At 60.8% G+C, this 19,403-nt stretch overlaps 1 protein-coding gene across 1 annotated transcript; it reads right to left on the bottom strand.

The window, feature by feature from the left end:
• Positions 1-1,603: 1,603 nt before the first annotated feature.
• On the bottom strand, positions 1,604-18,967 carry BESB_035430 (uncharacterized protein; the record flags this gene model as incomplete). The annotated part of the gene is made up of 17 exons (XM_029362129.1): positions 1,604-4,462; positions 4,919-5,282; positions 5,720-6,147; positions 6,588-7,724; positions 8,350-8,726; positions 9,277-9,652; positions 10,123-10,654; positions 11,033-11,112; positions 11,211-11,467; positions 11,809-12,162; positions 12,519-13,080; positions 13,404-13,504; positions 14,010-14,142; positions 14,914-15,047; positions 15,324-16,263; positions 16,722-17,568; positions 17,691-18,967. The coding sequence occupies 17 exons, from the start codon at positions 18,965-18,967 to the stop codon at positions 1,604-1,606; spliced, it is 10,758 nt and encodes a 3,585-aa protein (XP_029221094.1).
• Between the last annotated feature and the right edge of the window lie 436 nt (positions 18,968-19,403).

Raw genomic sequence — 19,403 nt, 5'->3', positions numbered from 1 at the left:
CCTGAAGAACGCGTAATCCTGTTTTTCATCCCATCAGCGGGGCCCTGGAAGTAACGGTACAAGCTGTAAACAAAGGACTCCTTAACTTAAACTGTGTCCCCTGAAATTGACAGGAAGGTGTACTCTCCCTCCCGACCACATGTCTCACACGGAGTTTACTATGCTATAAAATGCACAACACACTCATACGTACACAAACCCATTTTATTCAGCGGCGTTGTTGCCAACAAGCACCTGGAGGGCGAGCTATGAAGTTGCCGTTCACAAAGTTGCCTTTCAGTGAATGGGCATCCCAACGCGCACAGACAAACACACCCAGCAGCTTAATTGGCAGCTAGAGGACGGATCGCTGATACGCATGTCATTAAATTGAACTTGAAGCGTCGCCAGTAACAAGGGGAGGGGGGGGAGGGGGAGCGCCACAGCAGAGCGAGCTGCGAGGAGCTCTTGTCCTCCCTTGTGTGTCTTCGGTGTCTCTCCTCGCTCTCCTCGACTGTCCCGTCTTCCTCGCCGGCGGTTGAAAGAATCAGGGGAGACGATCGAGGATTTGCGTACAAAACCGACCTCCGAGAGCTCAGCATTCATTGATCAAACGCGTGACTACGTCATCCGCCTCCTCGGGTCGCTGCGGCATCGCCATTGGAATGCAGCCGCTCTTGAACAATCAGGGACTGTACGTAGGGAGGTTACAATATCTACATGCACTGAAGGTGTACGGCGGGCAGTCAGTCGGATGTAGTCGTCTGTTTGGAATACTTCGGGTTAATTTTACAGTACCGCTGTTGCCTGTGTTACGGACAGATCAGGTTGACGTGGGTGCATGGCGGTCATGCCAGTCAGGATGCATCTATCTACTCGCGAATCAGCTGATGCCTCGCTGAACTGAGCCTTAGCCCCCCTCTCTGTTCACCTGTTCCGTGAACGCCTTCTCTGCCCCTTTTTGTCTTTCTCCAGACCACACACACGCCTGCAGGCGATGTATTTTGCTCGCTAGTTGAGACACAGGCAGATGTCTAAGTAAAGACGCCCACCCAGAGGACAAAGGCGTCCCTCGAGCCAGGCTTGGGTAGAAAGGGCAAAATGAGAAAAACTGAATCTCACGAGTCTTTCTCTTCCCGTGGTAAAGCAGCCAGACTGCCCGCGGAGTCCCGCAACGTTGCATGCACGTACATCTCCACGGATACATATATATATATATATATATATATATATATATATATATATATATATATATATATATATATATATATATATATATTTGGGCACCTGAACAGAACCTCTAACACGAATGAACAAGTGTTTCGTTTACTGCGCTTTTTTCACGTGTCGTATCACGTGTAACAAGAGTCACGACGACATCGAAACCCCGCATCTGCGCTTCGCGATAGGCGGATCTCCCAGGCCTCAGTTCTCCGGTACGCGGCTGTCCAGCGGTAGGGATTCCCTAGGTGCAGCCGAACTCGGAAAAAGCGAGCATGCGCCTAGTGGCTAATTATTCCATTCGTGGCAAGAGACCGGAATGATGCGGAAGTCCGCCACAAACGCAGACGAGCTGGACGATCGTTTGTGCCTCTGCAGCTGCTCGCGACGGCGCGGCCTTCTTTCAGAGCGGCGCGCCGTTGGCGGATGGAAGAACGTGAACTAGGTACTCGAAAGGAAAGCCTACAACCGCTTTTCTTCCAGCGATGCGCTTGCACATCTCACTCTCCCACAGCCTCTCCTCTCGGTCGTGTCGCACCTCCTCCTCCAGCTGTGGGGCGTTCCTGAGATTTGAGTTCAGTCGAACGACCTCCCTTCCCGCGGCCGCCTCCAGCCTCGCCGCTCCCTCCCTCTCTCTGATTCCTCCTCTCCTGCCTGTCTCCCTCCGAGGCGCTTGCGTCTGTAGGCCGCGGGCGTCGCGCCCTTCCCTCTGTGAGGCTTCTTCTTCTTCGGCGGCGTCGCCTGCGCCGCCTTCTTCGCTCGCCTCGCCCGTCCGCCCCTCCTGTCCGAGCAGCGTCACTCTCAGGCGCACCTTGTTAACGTTGAACACGCCAGGCGACGGAAAAAACGCAAAGAGCGTCCCCTCGACTGTCTCTGCAGGCCCGACAACTCCCAGCTGCTGCGTTCGCCGGCCTACCCAGTAAAAGCCGTTGTAGCACGGAGGCGCGCTCGCCGCAGGCGCGCTCGCCGCAGGCGCCGGGAGACTCTCCCCGGCAGCGAGGCTCGCGAGAGGAGGCGGAGCCGGAGGCGCCGGGGGTGGAGGGACGGGGAAAGGCACTGCGGGAGCATCGCGTGTGCCGGGAAGGCGCTCGTCGCCCGCCTCTCCCTTTCTCCCGTGGAGGGTTCCCTGCATGTCTGGCCTGCTGCCTACTTGGCGCGGGGCCTGCGTCGCTTCTACCGTCTCCAGCTCGGCGCGGGGGTAGGCCCCGGGCTGCCGCTCGGAAGCTGCGGAGGCGTGGCGCAACGGCGGGAGGGCCTCCACAGAGTCGTCTGCAGAGATATCCGTCAAGTCCAGCACGCGCAGACTGGGCGCGCCCGTCGCTTCCTCGCCCTGCGAGTCGTCGCCGAAGAGCAAGACGTCGGAGAAGTGAGAGAGCGGCGCGAGCGCAGCCTGTGACAGCGGAGGCACGATCGGCAAGCCAGGCGACGCGAAGCACGTGTCCTTCACGTCGGCTCCCGGACTGTCGCTGTGGGCGTTGTACGGGGTCCCGCCCAGGACCAGCCCCGCGCTCAAGCTCGCCGAGGCGTCCGCGAGGAACCCCGAGACGAGGTCTTGCGGCGACGGCAGCTTGCTCCTCTCCGCGTCCTCGTCGTCCAGGCGCGCGGCGCCCGCGCCCGCAGCAGTCGAGGCGCCGCTCGCGCGATGAAAGACCTGCGCGTGCGCGCCGAGGAACGAGCCCAAGCCGCCCGACAGGCCGCTCGCCGTGGACCCGCTGTGGCTCGCTGCGCCTTCGCCCAGACCACTCGCGGGCGACTTGCCGAACCCCGAAGACACCTGCGAGCCGAGGAAGCCCGCGGTCGCCGCCGCGGAGCTCCCGAGGCCGCCGCCTGCGCCGGAACTCCCGCCGCATGCCCCAGGCGAGTGAAGCGACGCGTGACCAGAGTCGCCCCCTGAGGAGGCCGCGGCGTGTCGGGAGGAAGAGCCTGTGAGAGCGACGCGCAAATGGCTCGTGCCTCGCTTTCGCTCGTGCGAGAGCAAAGCGTGGTCTGCCTTTCCGCCGCCGTACAGCAGGGACGACGCAGAAGATGCGAGCAAGAAGCCGTCGTTTGCATGCCGCTCCTCCTCGTCGCCGAGGGACGCCACGCCCCCTAGGGGGAGCGAACAGATGGCTGGAGAGAGGGGGGCGTGCGGAGGGAGCGCAGGCAGCGGGCAGGACTGGGGATTCGCGCGGAGAGCTCGGCGAAGCAGACTCGCGAGGAAGCGCCGCTGGAGGAATTGAGACGCCGCGACCGCGCACGGCGACCCGTGGGCGTCCGCCAGCAGCCCACCCTCGTCCCTCAGGGAGGTGGAGCCGACGGGGGGCGTCGCCAGCGCGGGCGACACCGCGAAAAGCGTCTCGAGGTAGGCGAGCGACGACGGGCGTCGTGAGGCGGCGGGTAGCGCGGTCGCCTTCAGGCCCTTTTGGCTCGACAGAAGAAGACCGCTGCGGCCTCCGCCAGGCGCCGATGAGGCTGCCAATGCGGAGAGGAAACGCACTCGCGCCTCGGCATGCCGCAAACCAGGCGCCAGGAGAAACGCTCCCCCGCCAAACAACTTCCGCCTTCGCGCGACGGCGAGGGAAGACGGAGATCCCGAGTGCCGCGAGTGACGCGGCGCGGTCGGCCTTGAGATCTGCGTCGATGTGCCTTCCGCCGAGAAGCCCGCGACGGATTCGCTAGAGGCCTTTCGCTCTGGCCCTGAGGGCATCCTCTCCGGCGAGGCGCGCGGAAGCGAAGTCCGCGAAGCGTCAGCCGGCTGCGCCGATGGCCCCTCCGCCACGTCGAGAAGAAGCTCCGGGGAATATCCGCTTCGTGGCGAGTGGCCTTCGGGTCGCCTCGCGCTCCCGCCGTCCACCCATCGCCCGCGCCACGCGTCTCCGCCAGGCAGGCCAGGCGAGCTCTCAGCCTCACCGTGCTCCCAACCGTCGTGGCAGTAGAACGCGGCGCAGAAAAAAGAAGCCTGCCGGTCCTCCTCTTCCTCCAAGGGCGCGCAGAGCGCCGACGGCGGGAGAGCGACGTCGGCCGGCGAGAGGCGCAGTGGCGTGGCGCGCCCCGCTCCAGCGACGTCCGCGAAGAATTCAATTCCGAGCCGCAGAGAAGAAGACACGTTCGTCATGGAGAAACGAATCGGTAGCACCCCGCCTGTGTGGCTGTAGAGGTGCGAGAACGAGAACCGTTTCTGCCGAGACGACGGCAAATCGGCGCGCCCGCACGCGCTACCGAAGGGATCGGCCTCAACCGTCATGCGAAGAGGCAAGGACGACAAGCGAGGCGAGAGATAGACCTGAAACAAGAAGAAAGATAACCAACCAACAAAAGCGTTGCCAGGCTATTCATGAAGCATGAAGAGGAACGTGGAGATTCGGCGGCTCGCTCGCTTTCATCCTAGCAGATAAGTTCCACAGGGAAGTGTGTCTCTCGAGCTCTCTCCCTCTGACTCTGTGCGTTGAGCTGTTCACCGCTTCCTATCGATTCACGCATATACATGCATTTTCATTCGAATACTTCCGCCCATCTGTCTTGCTCTACCGGTACATTTACACAAATATCGACCTTCCCGACGGGCGGCCCTGACTGCATTGCCTTCGCCGGTGTTCACATTCTAGGCGAGCATTTCAGGACGTCTTTTGTTGGTTTATCGAACGCAAAACGGCGCGCGACGATTAGCAGGAACCACACAGCATCACATTCTCATCAGGAAAGACGTCGCGCTAGCAAACCTGTCGCCACAGCGGCTTACCGGGCTCGCGGCGAAAATGTATCCACACGGGCCTGCGTGGCCTTCAAGCTTATTGTGAGGAGACACCTGCACGTCTGCATGCAAAAGAGAGTCTGACGCAGACTTCCCCTGCCGCGCCTCGTCTTCCCGCCCTTGTGTGTCGCCCTGCCAAAGCAAGGAAGACGCAACAAGGCCGCCTGAAAGGGCGGGCCCTACCGCGTCAGTTGAGGCGGGTCTCGATGACGTAGACGCCTTTTGGAGCCTCCCAACGACCGCGGTCGCGGCGCCAGACGGGGCCAGGCCCCGCCCGAGCGGAGCCGCGCCCGCAGGCGACGACGTCAGAGATGTGGCGAGCCGCCATCGAAGGCGCACCAGGAGCCCGATGCTGCAGGCAAAGTCGAAGGAGAGGAAGATACGGCACAGAGTGAAGAAATAGAGAAACGCATAGCCTGCCCCCCCATATGGGCTCACAGGAGGGCGAGGCCGATGCAGGCGCAACCGCATACACGTTCACGTCCTGCCACTCTTGCATACTCATCTGGAGACCGGTGCGATTGCCTGCGCGTTTGCCTCCCAGCGTCCGCTCTCTCCCGGCACATGTCTGCCTAGATGTCGCTTAACTTAAATTCAGATGTACTCCAGGCTAACCAGCCCGTCGCTAACTCATTCATCAGCTCGGAATCGTTCCTCGCCTCTGACATGCTGGAGCCTCCGAACGTGTCCGTCTGCATCTGAATGCACAACCCGCATACAGCGTAGCGCCCCTCTTTGCGCCTTCGCTTGTGCTCCGCGTGTGAAGTCTTCCCCACGCGCCGGCCTTACTTGCGTCGGGCTGCAGCCTGCAGCACTTCGTCGTCGGTGCTGGCTAGAGAGGAAGAAGAGGCAGCGTCCTCCCTCTCGCTTCCTGCTCGACGCGGAGCGCAGAGGACCTGCAGAGTCTCGTAGGGTCGCACAATCGCCAGAGCAGCCCCGCGGAAGTCGGAACGAGAAGAATCGCTGTGCCCAGAGAAGGAGTCGCGATCTGGGAGAGGCGCAAACGGCGACAGCGGGATGGAAACGCGCTCCAACTGCGCATCCGGCTCTTTGAATGAAGAAGCGTACGTGGGCGCGAGAGGCAACGGGGCAGAAGTCTGCGCGAGAAGCGCAGCGGGAAGCAGCGCTGAGAGTTCCTCGATGCAAAACGTCGCTCCGCTCAAGTTCCGGATGCGGCAGAGAAACAAGTGGCGATCGGCGTGTGTCCACGAGGACCTCTGAAAAGGGCACACGAAGCCACATTGAACACAAGAGATCGGTATATATATTTATACATATGGGAGGTATTGACGGATGATGCATCGGCTGGAGACCTCTCGCGAGCAGATCGGCGAATTGCGGAACTCACACAAAGGCACAGCACGGCAGCAGAGAATGGACGAACGCAAGACAGACTGCGGCTCCCATCCACTGACTGCATCTTGAGTCAAAACATGTTGTCAGAGCCACGCTGAAGTAACACAAGGTAGACGCGCATCGCGCTAGACAAAAGGCAATCCCTCAGTCTTGATCCACTCCGTCCCTCTCTCTCATTTGGATTTTATCTCCTTCACCCATGCTTGCGGTGCCTAGCGGAACGTCTTGGGGTACTGATCGCCGCGCTCAATATTTTCCTCTCCCTTCAGCCGACTCAAGCTGTCTCCTCCTCTTCACTTACAGCTTCTACGGTGAGCCGCAGCGAGTGTGTGATGGGGAGGATCTTTTCGATTGCTCGCCAGAGGACCCTTCTCTGCCGCTCTGCAGGCGTGTCCGCGACTCCGACTGCGAATTTCTTCTCCTCGCTCCTCGCCTCGTCGCCCGCTGCGTCGCGGGTCTTGCTTTTGCGCTCAGCCTCCACAGGCGCGCAGGCTACCGCCTTGACGCAGAAGCGGACGCGGTGAATACCCGCAGTCGACCCCGACAGCGCAAGCGTCAGCCGCACCGTGGAACCCGCAGGCACCAAGAGATCGGAAGATGCGAAGGAAGGCTGCGAAGAGCAACCTCCCTCTACGGCTGGGCGAGGCGCAGGAATCCCCGAGGCCTCATTCTCCGGGCGCCCTCGCGCGTTGGCCTGAGAGATCCCCCGGGGGCGCACAAGCCGGACGAGTTGGACCTTGCCTTCGGTTTCTTCTTCCTCGCCCTGGGCGGCGACGTTCGGGTGCCTCAACGCGTCTGCTTGTCGAGGCTCTTCGAGGATTTCCAGCGCCTCGCACGCGTACGCCTCTGCTGCTGGAGAGCGTACCGAAGACTCACCCGCCGCGGGCATCTCTGCAGTAGCGAGGGAGGACGCGGACGCAGCGACTGGGCGAATGAGCGTCGCCTCCACGACGCGGACGAGATCCGAAGGCGTGACCGCAACGGAGAGCGCGTTCAGCGCCGGCGAGCAGCAGGCGTTGGAGAGGAGCAGATGCGCACGAGACTCCTCGCCCAGATACAGATGCCGGCGGCGCGAGGCGGCGACGACGCCGGAAGAAAGAGCGAGAAAGGAGGACAAGGAGCTTCCGGGAAGATCCTCGGCGCCCACCGGATACGCGCCATACCCAGGGAAGCACGACGGCACCGCAGAACGTCCGTGATGCGGAAGAAGAGGCGGCAGAGACGGGGTGTCTGGAGCGCAGTCGGCTCCGCACCGAAAAGAGGACGCGAAAGCGGAGTCCTCGTCGTCCGCCGGAAACCCCCCCTGACGAATGGGGCTGCGCGGCCAGGCAAGGAAAGACGCGGTCAGGATCGGAAGAAGATCGTCAGCCTCCACCTCCAGCCGCGCGTCGGGCGTGTGCATCTCCTGCGCGCGGCCGCGGAACTTCCAGCGCAAGGCCTGCGAAGGCGAGAGCGAAACGCGCGTCGGCGCAAGACATGAGACGACTACCGCGACGGATACATCGTCGGCGACGAGAGACAGAAAGAAAAAAAGGAACATACAGGGAGAAGGAGAGAGAAGGGCAACTTGCATACGGCACGCATGCAGGCGACGTGGGAGAGCGCGAGAAGCATAGAGCACGAGAGGCGCGCGTGCAGAGGGGGAGACAGACACGCAGCACCGCGAAGAAGATACACAGGAGCCGGTGTGCATGTTAAAGAAACGCGACAAAACGAGTGTGGGATCTGCGCTTGGAAGGCGCCGCCGAATTCGATCTATTAAGCGATACGTGAAATGAAAGGCGGCAGGAACTTGAATCTGAAACCTACTGAGGAGACGAAGCCACGGACCTACACTGTCCGGACGCCTGCGTCTATAGATAGATGGATAGATAGATATAGATATATCCATATGTATATATACATATATATGAGCATGTAGAAGGTGAAGACAGGTGAACGCCCGGGCGCCCTCGCCGAGTGCATTCCCCAGAACGCACACCTGAAAAACGTTTTGGCCTCCAGCGCGGGCTTTGCGTGCGCTGTTTGTCTTTGTTGTCGCTGAAAAGCCTGTCGCTTCTCACCTGCACTGGCATGCCAGTCTGAAGCAGTTTGAAGTTCTCGCTTTGCATGAGGAAGTGTAGAGGCGGTTCGCCCTCGCCCTCCGCGTCGCCCCCCAAGCCGTCGCCGCCTCGCAATCTCCAGGTCTCTCCCGCGAGGTTGTAGGCGCTCGCAGCCGCGCGAGACTCCCTCAGGCCTAATCCGTCGGCGAGCCTCTCTTGGCCGTCTCGCACGAACTGCGGAGCCTTCAGCCCCTCACTCTCGCCAGAATGAGGAATGGGTGCATCGTCGCCAGCCAGGTGGCAGTAGCGCAGGTTGAAGCGGGCCTCGGAGCGCACGGGGCCGTGCAAACAGAACGGCTGGGCGAGCCGAATGAAGCCGAAAAGATCAAGCGAAAGCCCTGAAGGCACGAAAAGGATGAAGCGAGAGACATCCGCGAGAATTCCTGCCGCGCGTGTCCACATTCGCGGGCGTTGGAAGCGCATTTCGTTTCATCTACATGCCTTCGAATCTGAAATCGACGCAGGCTCGCCACGCCAGCAGTTGAGGCGGTGAAGCCCAGCGTGCGTCCTCCTCATGTATGCTGATTGAATAAGAGAGTTTCTGAGCAAAGCACACAGCACGCTGCGATCTCACCGTGCATCCGCCAGGGTTCGTGCCAAACCGCTAACAGAGCGGAGAATCTACAGATTTTTTGAGCACTCCAAACGATTACCTACAACGTTTTTAGATATAACAATTCGAGCGAAGTCACTGTGTCATCTGATTTAGCAGGATTTCTTCGTTTTTACGGGACGCCAGCGCTACCTCACGCCACAGGAGCTCTCTCTGTGCATTCTGCGTTGCTCGTGGCTCTCTCTATTACCCACGCCTCGCTCGCTCTTCAGATTTCTTTCTTCGCATGCTTCATCGACATGCATTCGCGGATTCACTCGTGCAAAACTGCTCACCTCGGATGACCAGCCGCCCGGCCGCGAGCGGCACCGCCACCAACGTCAGGAGTCTCGACTCGCGCGGCTCTAGCGAGACGCTTGCGAGGGAGGGGAACTCCACAAGCTTCGCGCGGCGCGCGTCTCGCTCGTCGTCGTCGCCGGCTGCTGCGCCGCGCGAGGAAGAAGGCGGCGAAGGAGGCAGAGGCGCGGGCGACGCAGAGTCAGACGAGGGAAACAACGATCCGTAGAGACGCAAATGCTTGCATTCGATGCGAAGCTGGAGAGGATTCACGAGGCGAAGAACGACAGCCACGGGGCGCCCAACCGGCGCGCGACGCGAGGACAAATATGTGGAAGGCGCGGACGTCAGCGAGACCGGGCAAGGCCTCGCGAGCTGCAGAGAGTCGCACAGGGAGACAGAAAAATCGAAACAAACGGATGGACAAAGAAAGATACGGGGCCGCGTGTCAAGCCCGACGTCGTGAACCACACAAACCGAACCGTGTTGCAGAGCGAAACCCACTGCGACGGCGCCGATGGCGCCACAGTGAGGCAAGCAACCTGGCAACCTGAAAAGGCAGCAGCGATGGAGAAACGAGGCACTAACGGGCATAGGAAGAAGACAGTCAAATGAACGCGCGGAGTTGCGTACAAGTCGCAACGTCGGCCGGTTTGAATGAAAGTGAAACAAAGCGGGGAAAGAGGAGCAAGATGAAGATAGATTTGCGCATGCAAAACAGGCAACTAACACAAATACAGACCCTCAGAAGGAAGGTGACGGAACGATCCGCGGCGCCGCGGGTCCATGGCGGCACACGACTGCATTAGACTAAGGACGGATCTCCGACAAGACGAGAGGCCTACCAACTCGTGACGCAGCCATGGATCTTCCTCGTCTTCGCATTCGATTTCTCCTTTCGTATTTCGCGCCTCTGCGTCCAGTCCGCCGCTCTCTGCCTGTCGCCCGTGTTCAAACGCGTGCTGCAGAGCCTGGGGAGGATCGTCTCGCCTGCCCCGGTCGCCCGCCGCCTCCTTCTCCTTCCCCTCTTCCTTGCGCCCTTCGGCGGCGCCTTCGAGCGCCGCGTCGCCGCCCCTTCCTCGCGACGCGCCATCGGCCTCAGGCGGGGACGCGCAGACCGCCCATTGCCGCCACTGGCTCCAGCGGACCGCGAGGAATGCGTCGATCAGCTGCTGCTGGCGATCCAGTTCGGTCTTCGCCGCGCGATCCAGCACGGTGCGGCGGCCGCGCTCCACTGCCTCGAGAAGCTCTGCCAGCGCGGAGAACTCAGGCAGCGACGCCGGAGGCGCGCCGGCAGAGGCGAGGGCGTCCAGCGGAGACTCCGAAGGCAGCTGGTCGCCTGGAAGCGGCGCGTCGCCATGCAGGCGAACGCAGATGCTGCAAAAAAAGACAACAGAACGCCGCGCAGCTTCACAGTTGAGCAGTCGGCTGGAACGCTGGAGACCCGAGTCGAGGGAGGAGGGAACGGAGCAGCAGGCTGTAGCTAAAAGTAGCAGGGAAGGTCAGAGAGTCTCTGAGCGTGCACACACCTCCACCTCGGCGCGCATTCCCCTCCTCTATATATAAAGATGTATAAATATATAAATATATATATTTATACAAATCGATGAATCTGCCGCACCGTCGCAATTCCGAAACGACCAGTGGCCGCGTGGCGCACTGGCGAAGCGCTCCCGACCGCGAAACCAAGAGGACGCTCTCAGAGGAGGCAGCCAGCGACCCTATCTGCCGGTCGATTCCTCGCAGCGGCCTCACCTGTCTCTGAAGACGCCCTGGGCATTGCGGCTCTCGACGTAGGGGACGCGGAGGTCGACTGGCAGCGCAAGCGACGTGAGCTGCGAGGCCTTCGTGTGCGCGTCTCTCAAGTCCCTTTCTCCAGCGGGGGCCTTGCCGTCAGTCAGGCCTCGAGACTGAACGGCCGAAGTCGCCTCACGCCCCCAGCGTCCACGACTGATCCCGGCGCGCCCGAGAGGGAGGAAGAAGGCGCAGGCGACGAAGAAGAGGAAAAGGAAGAAGACGAAGAAAAGGAGGCAAGTTTGTCGAGCTCGCCTGCGGCTGACGAGGCCGCGACCTGCTGTCGGGCGCGAGTCTGCTCAGCCTGCTGGCGCTGACGCTCGAGGATGACGCGGCAAACAAACAAAAATTCCCGAATGTAGTGCGCCTCCCGACTGGCAGGAATCGTCGGCAAGCCTGAGGGAAAACGCCAAACAGAAAAAAAAGTGGAACGCGACACAACCACCTGTCTCACATTGATGGCGCATCCTAAGGCGACATGTGTAGAGGCATGCATGCAAGATATGTTAAAACCGGCGGGCGAGGATCACATGCGCCGGCTACGATGGGAGCCTGCGCCTAGACGGAGCTCGAGCCTCAACACACGAGCGCACGCATCAACGAGGAAAAAAAGTGCGGTCGATACTTGTTTCGGTGGGCGCGTCTGGCTTGCTATCGCCCCTCTGAATCCTTTCGCTACCACCCTCTATCCGTCGTCGTCGTTTCGTCGCCTCTGTCGCATCGCGAGTGTGTCCTACCTTGAGTCGGGGCTGTGGCGACCGGGACGCTGCTTTGCCGCGCAGCCTCCTCGCGGTCTTCTTCAGCGTCTGCGGCCGCTCTGCCCGCGAGAAGCGGCCCGAGAGCGGAGGAGAGCGAGGCGAAGGTCGCGACGGACGCACTCTGCATGCCTGAGACGACTTCGCGCATTTGGTGCAGCGAGGAGACCGCGTTCAGCAGCGCAGCGAAGTGGAAGGCGGCGTCGAAGAGCAGATGCAGCGAAAAGGCCTGCCGCGCCATGATGAACCGCAAATGCTGCGCGATGTGCTGCCAGCCTGCCCACTCGTACTGACTGACGACCGACGTGTAGCACCGTAGGGCGAGGCGCTTGAAGCCTGAAGAAAAAAAAAGCCACAACGCAGAGGCCAGGAGCGTCAAAGACCCGCCACTGCGCACAGGGCTTTGACCGTCTTTCCCAAGCAGCCAATCTGCCTCACAGAGAGAGGATGCGACAAACAGATACGCCGAAACCGCAGTTCTGCAACCCTGTCACGCAACCCCAACATAGGACAGGGCGAGCCGGTCCCTAGACAGCACGCGACTGGGAAGCCTCCAAACTCGAAACGACCAGAGCGGAAAAACGACAGGCAACCCCGCGCGGACCATGGGAACTCTCTGTCGGCCTGCTCGCTGGCCCCAGTTGCTCTCTCTCCTCGTCTCTCTCTTTCGCTGCATGCATCGCCTTTCTCACCTGCCTTGTAGTACGTGTGGCCGGCCATGACGAGTTGAAAATTCCTTCTTCGCCTGTGGAGCACGCCTGCCTGCTCGTAACAGAGCGCGGCCTGCTCAAGAAGCATGGCGCTCCGCGCCGCCTGGCTCTGCGCGTGAGCGGACGCGATTAGAACCTCAAGATCCTGCCCAGAGTCCTTCCGCCCCTCCTGACGTTCTCTGCCTTCGCGCTTCGCCTCCACCCCTCCCCCGGCCTCAGCCCCCGCGGCACTCCCCGAGTATACGCCGGAGCAGCTGTTGCTCCGCGAGTCCGCCTTTTCGCCGGCCGCCAGCTTCGCCTCGGCGGGCCGCGCGCGGCTGTCCAGCGCAGGCAGCTCGGCGTTCGCAGAAAGGAGCCTCCGCGCACCTTCCACTGCCGCGTCCATGGTGGAGAGCAGCGCGGGAGGCAGGCAGTGCTGCCTCAGCGCGAGAAGCGGCGACGCCGCCGCGGGGAACGGAAGCGGCAGGGGCATGATCGACGCGTAGTCCATCGTGAGGCGCGTTCCCAGGAGGACGCAGCGAAGCGCCAAGCGCCCTGCTGAGGCCTGAAACACCCACGCGTGAAACGAGGGAAAACCGGTGCTCACGCAAATCCTGCCCCGTCCCTTCTCAAGCTATATAGTGCGCATATACACACATCCGCATATGCATATGCATCTACATATACATATATATATATATATACTTATACGCACACGCAGCCAGATCTCCACTCATAAATATACATATGTATATATATACGCGCTTTGTGAGAGTGCCTGTTACCGCATCTCCACTCGAGAGACGACACCCGAAAACAGCCGCAGCAAGACGCTGCACTCCACGCCACGCACACGGAGATGGCTGGCTGAACGATCTCTGCTCCTACCTTCACGTAGGCGTTGTAGGCCTGTTCGATGCAGCCCTCGACTTCCCTGCGAGGCGCCCCTGAGAGGTGGAGGCAGATCGCGCTCATTTCGTAGGCCCCGCCTGAAAACAATCCGCAGCGAAGCGGGAAAGAGCACCCTCGCTCTAGAAGTGTAGGAGGACGACGCTGGAGCCAGAGCGGCTGCGAGGAGTCTCTGGCGGAGGGAGGGAGAAACCGTCGACGCAGAGCGTTGCCAGATCTGAGGCCCCCGAATCGAAGGTGTGAGAAAGACGCGGAAACGTTTTGACCGCGTAATACTCAACCCCAAGCACTAAATTCAAAGAAGCGAGTCTCCCCACCGGCCCTCCAGCAAAGCAGCAGAAGAGAGTCTCCCCACCGGCCCTCCAGCAGGGCAGCAGGACGCGCGAAGGCCGTCGCAAGGTTTCTCTATTCAGCGTGAGTCTAACGTTGCGGCACGCTGCTGGGCGGACAGCACTTCGATGGCACAGCACGGTCACCCGCCGAGAGGCACGCATATCCAAAGAAGGACTCGAACTCGCATAGGCACGAATGAATGATGCACGTTGCCCCCCCCTCCCCAATACAGTCGCGTTATTTGTCTCTCACCAAGCTGCTTCCACCGTTTATCTTGTTTGAAGTCCGCCGCGCAGCTGCGGAAGCTCTGCAGCGCCGCCTCGGGCATGCCGACGAACAACTGGAGATCGCCCAAGAGTCGATACTGCCACTCAATCGCATGCAGCTGCGGAAACCAGCCACACACGGGGGACACCCTGCCGCTCCAGAGGCGGACGCATGGATCGTGGCAGCACAGAGGGCAGCGGGCAGGCCCTCAGCACAGAACCTCCTGGAGACCGGAATAGCCCCGCATGTAGCGCCCAGCTGCACAGCCAGCCGCATAATTCCTAAAAAACGGCGCACCTCCATGATTCTCAATCACTCCGCTTCCGTCCTTAGCGGGGCTCCATCCGGGTGCTCTAGCACGTGTCAGACTCGTAACGCAAACGCCAATCCATATGTTTCGATATAGGTATAATTGTATGGATAGAGATATACAGATATGGATATATGTATATATAGATATATAGATATACATGTAGATATATATATATATAGATGCAGATATAGATACATATAGACATACACATAGATAGGCGTTCGTTGTTACATGTAGAAACGGACATCCTGTTGAACACACAGATGGGAGGCACCTCAGAGTATCCGCATCTAACTCCCTCCACTCTTCTGAGATAAGACCGCGCCGCTGTAAGCTCGATGTACACAGAGGCGGCTCCCACAACTGATATAGGCCCGCTGCCTCCCCCCTTCCCCCCCCCCCCTACAGAGCTGCACATCTACACTCACATATATACATATATGTGGGTTGGTGTCTGCGTATGTAGTGCATCTCTATGCACGAAACTGCACAGGCGCCTCTCCCCCGAGCACATATTGAGTCAGGGAAGGGCGCAGCGCACTCGATGAACGTCTCTACAGGATCCAAGCTTCGCACCTGATACGCAGGTGGCGCAGTCCCATGCGACTGTCGCTGGACGCCGGCCTTCTGCGGACTCTGTGCACTCCCTGGGGAGCTCGACTTGCCAGTCTTCGCCGAACTACTGCCTTGGCCGAAGTTGGATGCTGTGTCTGAAAATGGTAAAGAAGGAACAAGAAGAGAAAACACACGATATCGTCCGGCGCCCACGCACAGGAACTCACACATGCGGGCGCACAAGTGCTCATGAACGCGTGTGCTTGGCCGCAGTCATGAAACGAGGATGAACGGAGAACTCACCGGACGCGTCACACCCCGGCAAGCCGATCGAAGCTGCGAAAGCATTACGGAGACGTATGCCAGGAGAGAGGCAAGCACATGCGCCTCTCGTCGTCTTGATGTCTTTTTGCCTTCTTCGGATTTCTTACCTCCGAGGAAGGCGCCGCCCACGGCAGACAGCAGCGCCTCGGCGGCACCACCGGCCTGCTCCGCTACGTTCGCGACGACGGAGCTCGCGGAGGACGAAGCGAAGGAGGAGGCGAACGGCGAGAACGACGAGTTGGTGGAGCCCCCGTCTTTCTCTCCCGCGATGCCATTCGTTGCGGCGGAACTCGTCCCCGCTGCCGACGGCGCGAGCGTCGTGATGAGTCCGCCGAGGCCGCCGCCTGAGCTGCTCTGCGAACTCGCGGAGGTCGAGCTCGTCGCCCCACTGCTGCCGATGCCTCGCGGCTTCCGCCATAGGTACTTGAGCTGGTTCCTGAAGCCCTTCCGGTTGCTAGAAATCGACCCGTCGAGCTGCCGCGTCTTACGCTCCATCCAAGGCAGAATGCCCGTGTTGATGAAGTGCTGCACGAATGCGGAAAGCGCCTGCAAGTCGCTCCACGAGAGGCCCACGCAGAACGAAGTGTCGAGACAGCACAGCGGGCTGTACTGAGCATATAGACGCGCCGCGGAGGGCGCAGCAGCCGCCGCCTCCGCAACAGGCGCAGAAAGAGACGCCAAGCCGGTCGCGCCTCCTGCGTGGGGAGAAGAGGAGGAAGACTGAGGCGGAATCGGCGGGGAGGGCACGCGGTGAAGCGGCGCGGCCGGCGTGCCGCATGGCAGCCGACACGCCACTGGCAGCGGCACGCCGGAGTCAATCAGAGTCCGTATCTCTCGCCAGCCGTACAGCGCAGAAGAAGGAGACGCCGGGAGAGGCCCCACAAGAGACGCAGACACGAACGACGAGAAAGAGCCGGCCGAGAGAGACGGCGGAGGACTCTGTCCCGTCGCGGGAGACAGAAACGTGGGGACCAAGTTGCCCGACAGAGCTGGCGAAAAGCTGACCGCAAGGTGTTGTGCATACAGGTACCGGATGGAAGGCAGCAGCTGCGCGCAGCAAGCCGGAAGAAAAAACAGGTGTAGAAGATAGATATAGATATACGTATAGATATAGACAAATATAGATATGCATTGGTAGAGATACAGATAGATATAGATAGATATACACATAGATATAGACAGATATAGATACATACAAATATAGATACAAATATACAGATAGAGATATACATAGATATAGATACAGATAGATATAGATAGATATACATGTAGGTACATATCGAGATAGACAGATAAAGATATAGACGAATATAGATACAGATATAGACAGATATAGAGATAGATAGATACAGATATAGATAAAGACACACTCATGCGTAGATAAATACAGAGTTACGTAGGCATGCGCATATGTTATGTAAGCCAGCATGTGCAGCGTGGAGGGAAGGGGGCAGGTCGATAGATAATAGACGCGCGACAAATCCCCCTTCGCATGCGCGGCCTACCTGCCAGTGACTCTTGGCATTTGTGCGTCGTCCAATGGTGAGCAAATGGCAGTTGGCGGGAGGGAAGGCCGCACAGAGTTGCTCCAGCAGCCGTTCGTTCCGGCCTTCGTCGCGGCCGCCCGCGCCGTTTCGCTTCTCCGCCTCTCTGTCGCCCGCCTCCGCCGCGGCCTCTGCCGAGTCCGAAGGGGGCGGCGAGGCCGGGGGCCAGAGGGGGAGGGGGGGCGGGAGGGCAGGCGAAGGGGGAGGTTGTTTGCAGCGTTCAAAGGCCGAGCTGAGGTCCGCCTTGGCCTGAAAGGCGTCGGGGTGAATGTCCAGGAGAACGAGCGCGCGAACCGGATTCGGGTCGAGGACGTACTTCCCGCAGAGCGAGGGGAGATTTTTGCTTTGAAGGAGCTCCTCGAAGGCGCCGACAGGGTCTGGGTCGCCGCTGCTCGCCACGAGAATCAGCCCAACCGGCTGGCAGAGCGTCTCGTGCTCAGAGAATCGCAGCCCGTCGAAAACGACTCCTTCCCAGTCGTTGTACCAGGGCAGGTCCACGCCCCGCAGACCCGTCGTGCTGCACACAGGCTTCTCGCTCCCTTGCGAACTCGAGACATCCTCCGAGTGCCCGCCCTGGGTCGCCGAGGCCCGCGCTGCGCGGGCCTTTCCTTCTCGACCTTCGGGGGAGGCAATCCCCTTCTTCTGCGCGCCCTCAATGTCGGAGACGAACGGCGAGAAGGCCGACGACCGCACCGCGCTCGTCCGCGCAGCCTCGACCGCGGTCATAGCCGACTTGGAACCCAACGCGGGGCCGGGACCCTGCGACGGGCCCAAGGCCCCCGAGGGCGCGCCGCCGCCAGACCCGTCCCTCCGGGGGCCGCGCCGGCCCCCGAGATGCCAGGCGAGGCCGCAGCAGCAAACGTGCTCAGCTCTGCGAGGCCCGGCGGGCACTGCGACAGGACGCGCGTCGCGAGAGTGTCCGCCGCGAACTCCGATGGCAATTCCGCTTCCTCCAGATCAAGAAAGCGAACTGCGAAGTCCGAGAAGGGGCTCCGGCGTTTCGCGCCCGCGGCGGACGCTTGAGGCGGCCCTGAGAAGCTGCCTCCGCCAGCCCCGCGGTCCCCGGAGCCGGCGAGCGGCGATCCGAAGGCGAGGGAAAGCGAAGGCGCGAGAGACGAAGAAGCCGCGTCTCTTCCACCCCTAATGGAGGCGCCCGAGGACGCAGTCGCTCCAGCAGAAGAGGAGAGAGACGCCGTCGAGGGCGAGTGGGCGCCAGAGGACGCAGAGTTGGAGCTGAGGAGAGGTGAAGAGACGACCAGACGGAGATTCAGCGGGGGAACATCGGGGCCCTCGTAGACGTGAAGCCCCCCAGTCGCGCCGCCGCCCCTGTCGCCTGGCGCCGCGGAAGAAGACGCGAGCGAGGTGCGCGCGCCGCCCACGAGGCCGAGTTGGTGGACGTGGACCGGATGGAAGCCTTCTCTGCGGAGGAAGTCCTCGTCTTCTAGTTCCGCTTGTTGCACGTTGGGAAAGAAACCTGGAGCGGAAATCTGCGCGGAGAGGTACGGACTCGAGGATGCCTGCGCAGCCGCGCGGACCGCCGAGGCGACTTTACGAGCGGCGACCGCCCCGCCATTGAAAGGCTGAAAGAGTGAGGCGAGCGACAGGCCGGTCAGCGCCGCGACTTCTCGCTTCGCCCGCTCGGTGCCGCCCACGAGGATCAGCGGAGAAAACGCGCGGCGCAGCCATCCCCGGAGCGAAGCGGCGGGCGGCGGCGGGGACGCCACGGGCAGGGGCGGCGGAAGAGGAAACGCAGCCGGCGGACCCCAGGAGGAGGGCGGAGGGAGAGGCGAAGAGAACGAGGGAGACGACTGGTGAGAAGGAAGCGATGCGCAGGAAGGAGGCGAAGGCAGATAAAACGAAGTGGAAGGCGGGGCGGGGGACGGGGGCACTGCGGAGGCGGGCAGCGAAGACGAGGGGAGAGACGAGGGAGGCAGCGAAGACGCGGGCAAAGAAAAATGCAGAGAAGACGAAGGCAGAGAAGACGAAGGCAGAGAAGACGAAGGCAGAGGAGAAGAAGGGAGAGAAGAGGAAGGCATGGAAGAAGAAGAGAGAGAAGGCGGGAGAGAGGACGGGGGTGATGAAGCGACGGAGGACGACGCCGGAGGAGAGGACGCAGCGAGCGGAAGAGAGAGAGCAGAGGCGAGCGACAGAGAAGAAGAGGAGCGCGTCAAGGAGGAACGGGGGGAAGAAGGCCGCGAAGAAGCCATTTTCATGAGGGAGGATACGTCAAAGAAAGCACGTCACGAAGAGATACGACCCGAGAGTCACACCCAGCAAGGCGCCGTGCGACACACACGCACAAGGACACTCTAAAAGGGCGAGGCGCCAGGAAGAAGACGTGAGGAGAGAGGAATGGAGGAGAGATCCGTTCACTCTTCCAGCCCTCTGTCGTGGAGCGGGCCCCTCAGCGTGCCATGGCGTCCCGTGCTCGGCGCTGCGACACTCGGGAAGGACGCAGAAACGGAAAAAAAAGCAAGTTAAAAGGCGAGGCGGGCGAGGAAAGGCACGCCGCAGACCGAGGAAAACAAAAGAGGCCACAACGGAAAAGAGGAAGATCCAAGAGGGAAGAAAACGGGAAGCAAACGAGCCACCTTTCCAGTCAAACAATACCTTGCGAGGCGGCGAAGAACTTACAGTCAGTGG

The sequence above is a fragment of the Besnoitia besnoiti genome, chromosome II, assembly GCF_002563875.1.
Source record: "Besnoitia besnoiti strain Bb-Ger1 chromosome II, whole genome shotgun sequence".
Taxonomy (NCBI): Eukaryota; Apicomplexa; class Conoidasida; order Eucoccidiorida; family Sarcocystidae; genus Besnoitia; species Besnoitia besnoiti.
This window is presented reverse-complemented; position numbering and strand designations above follow the sequence as displayed.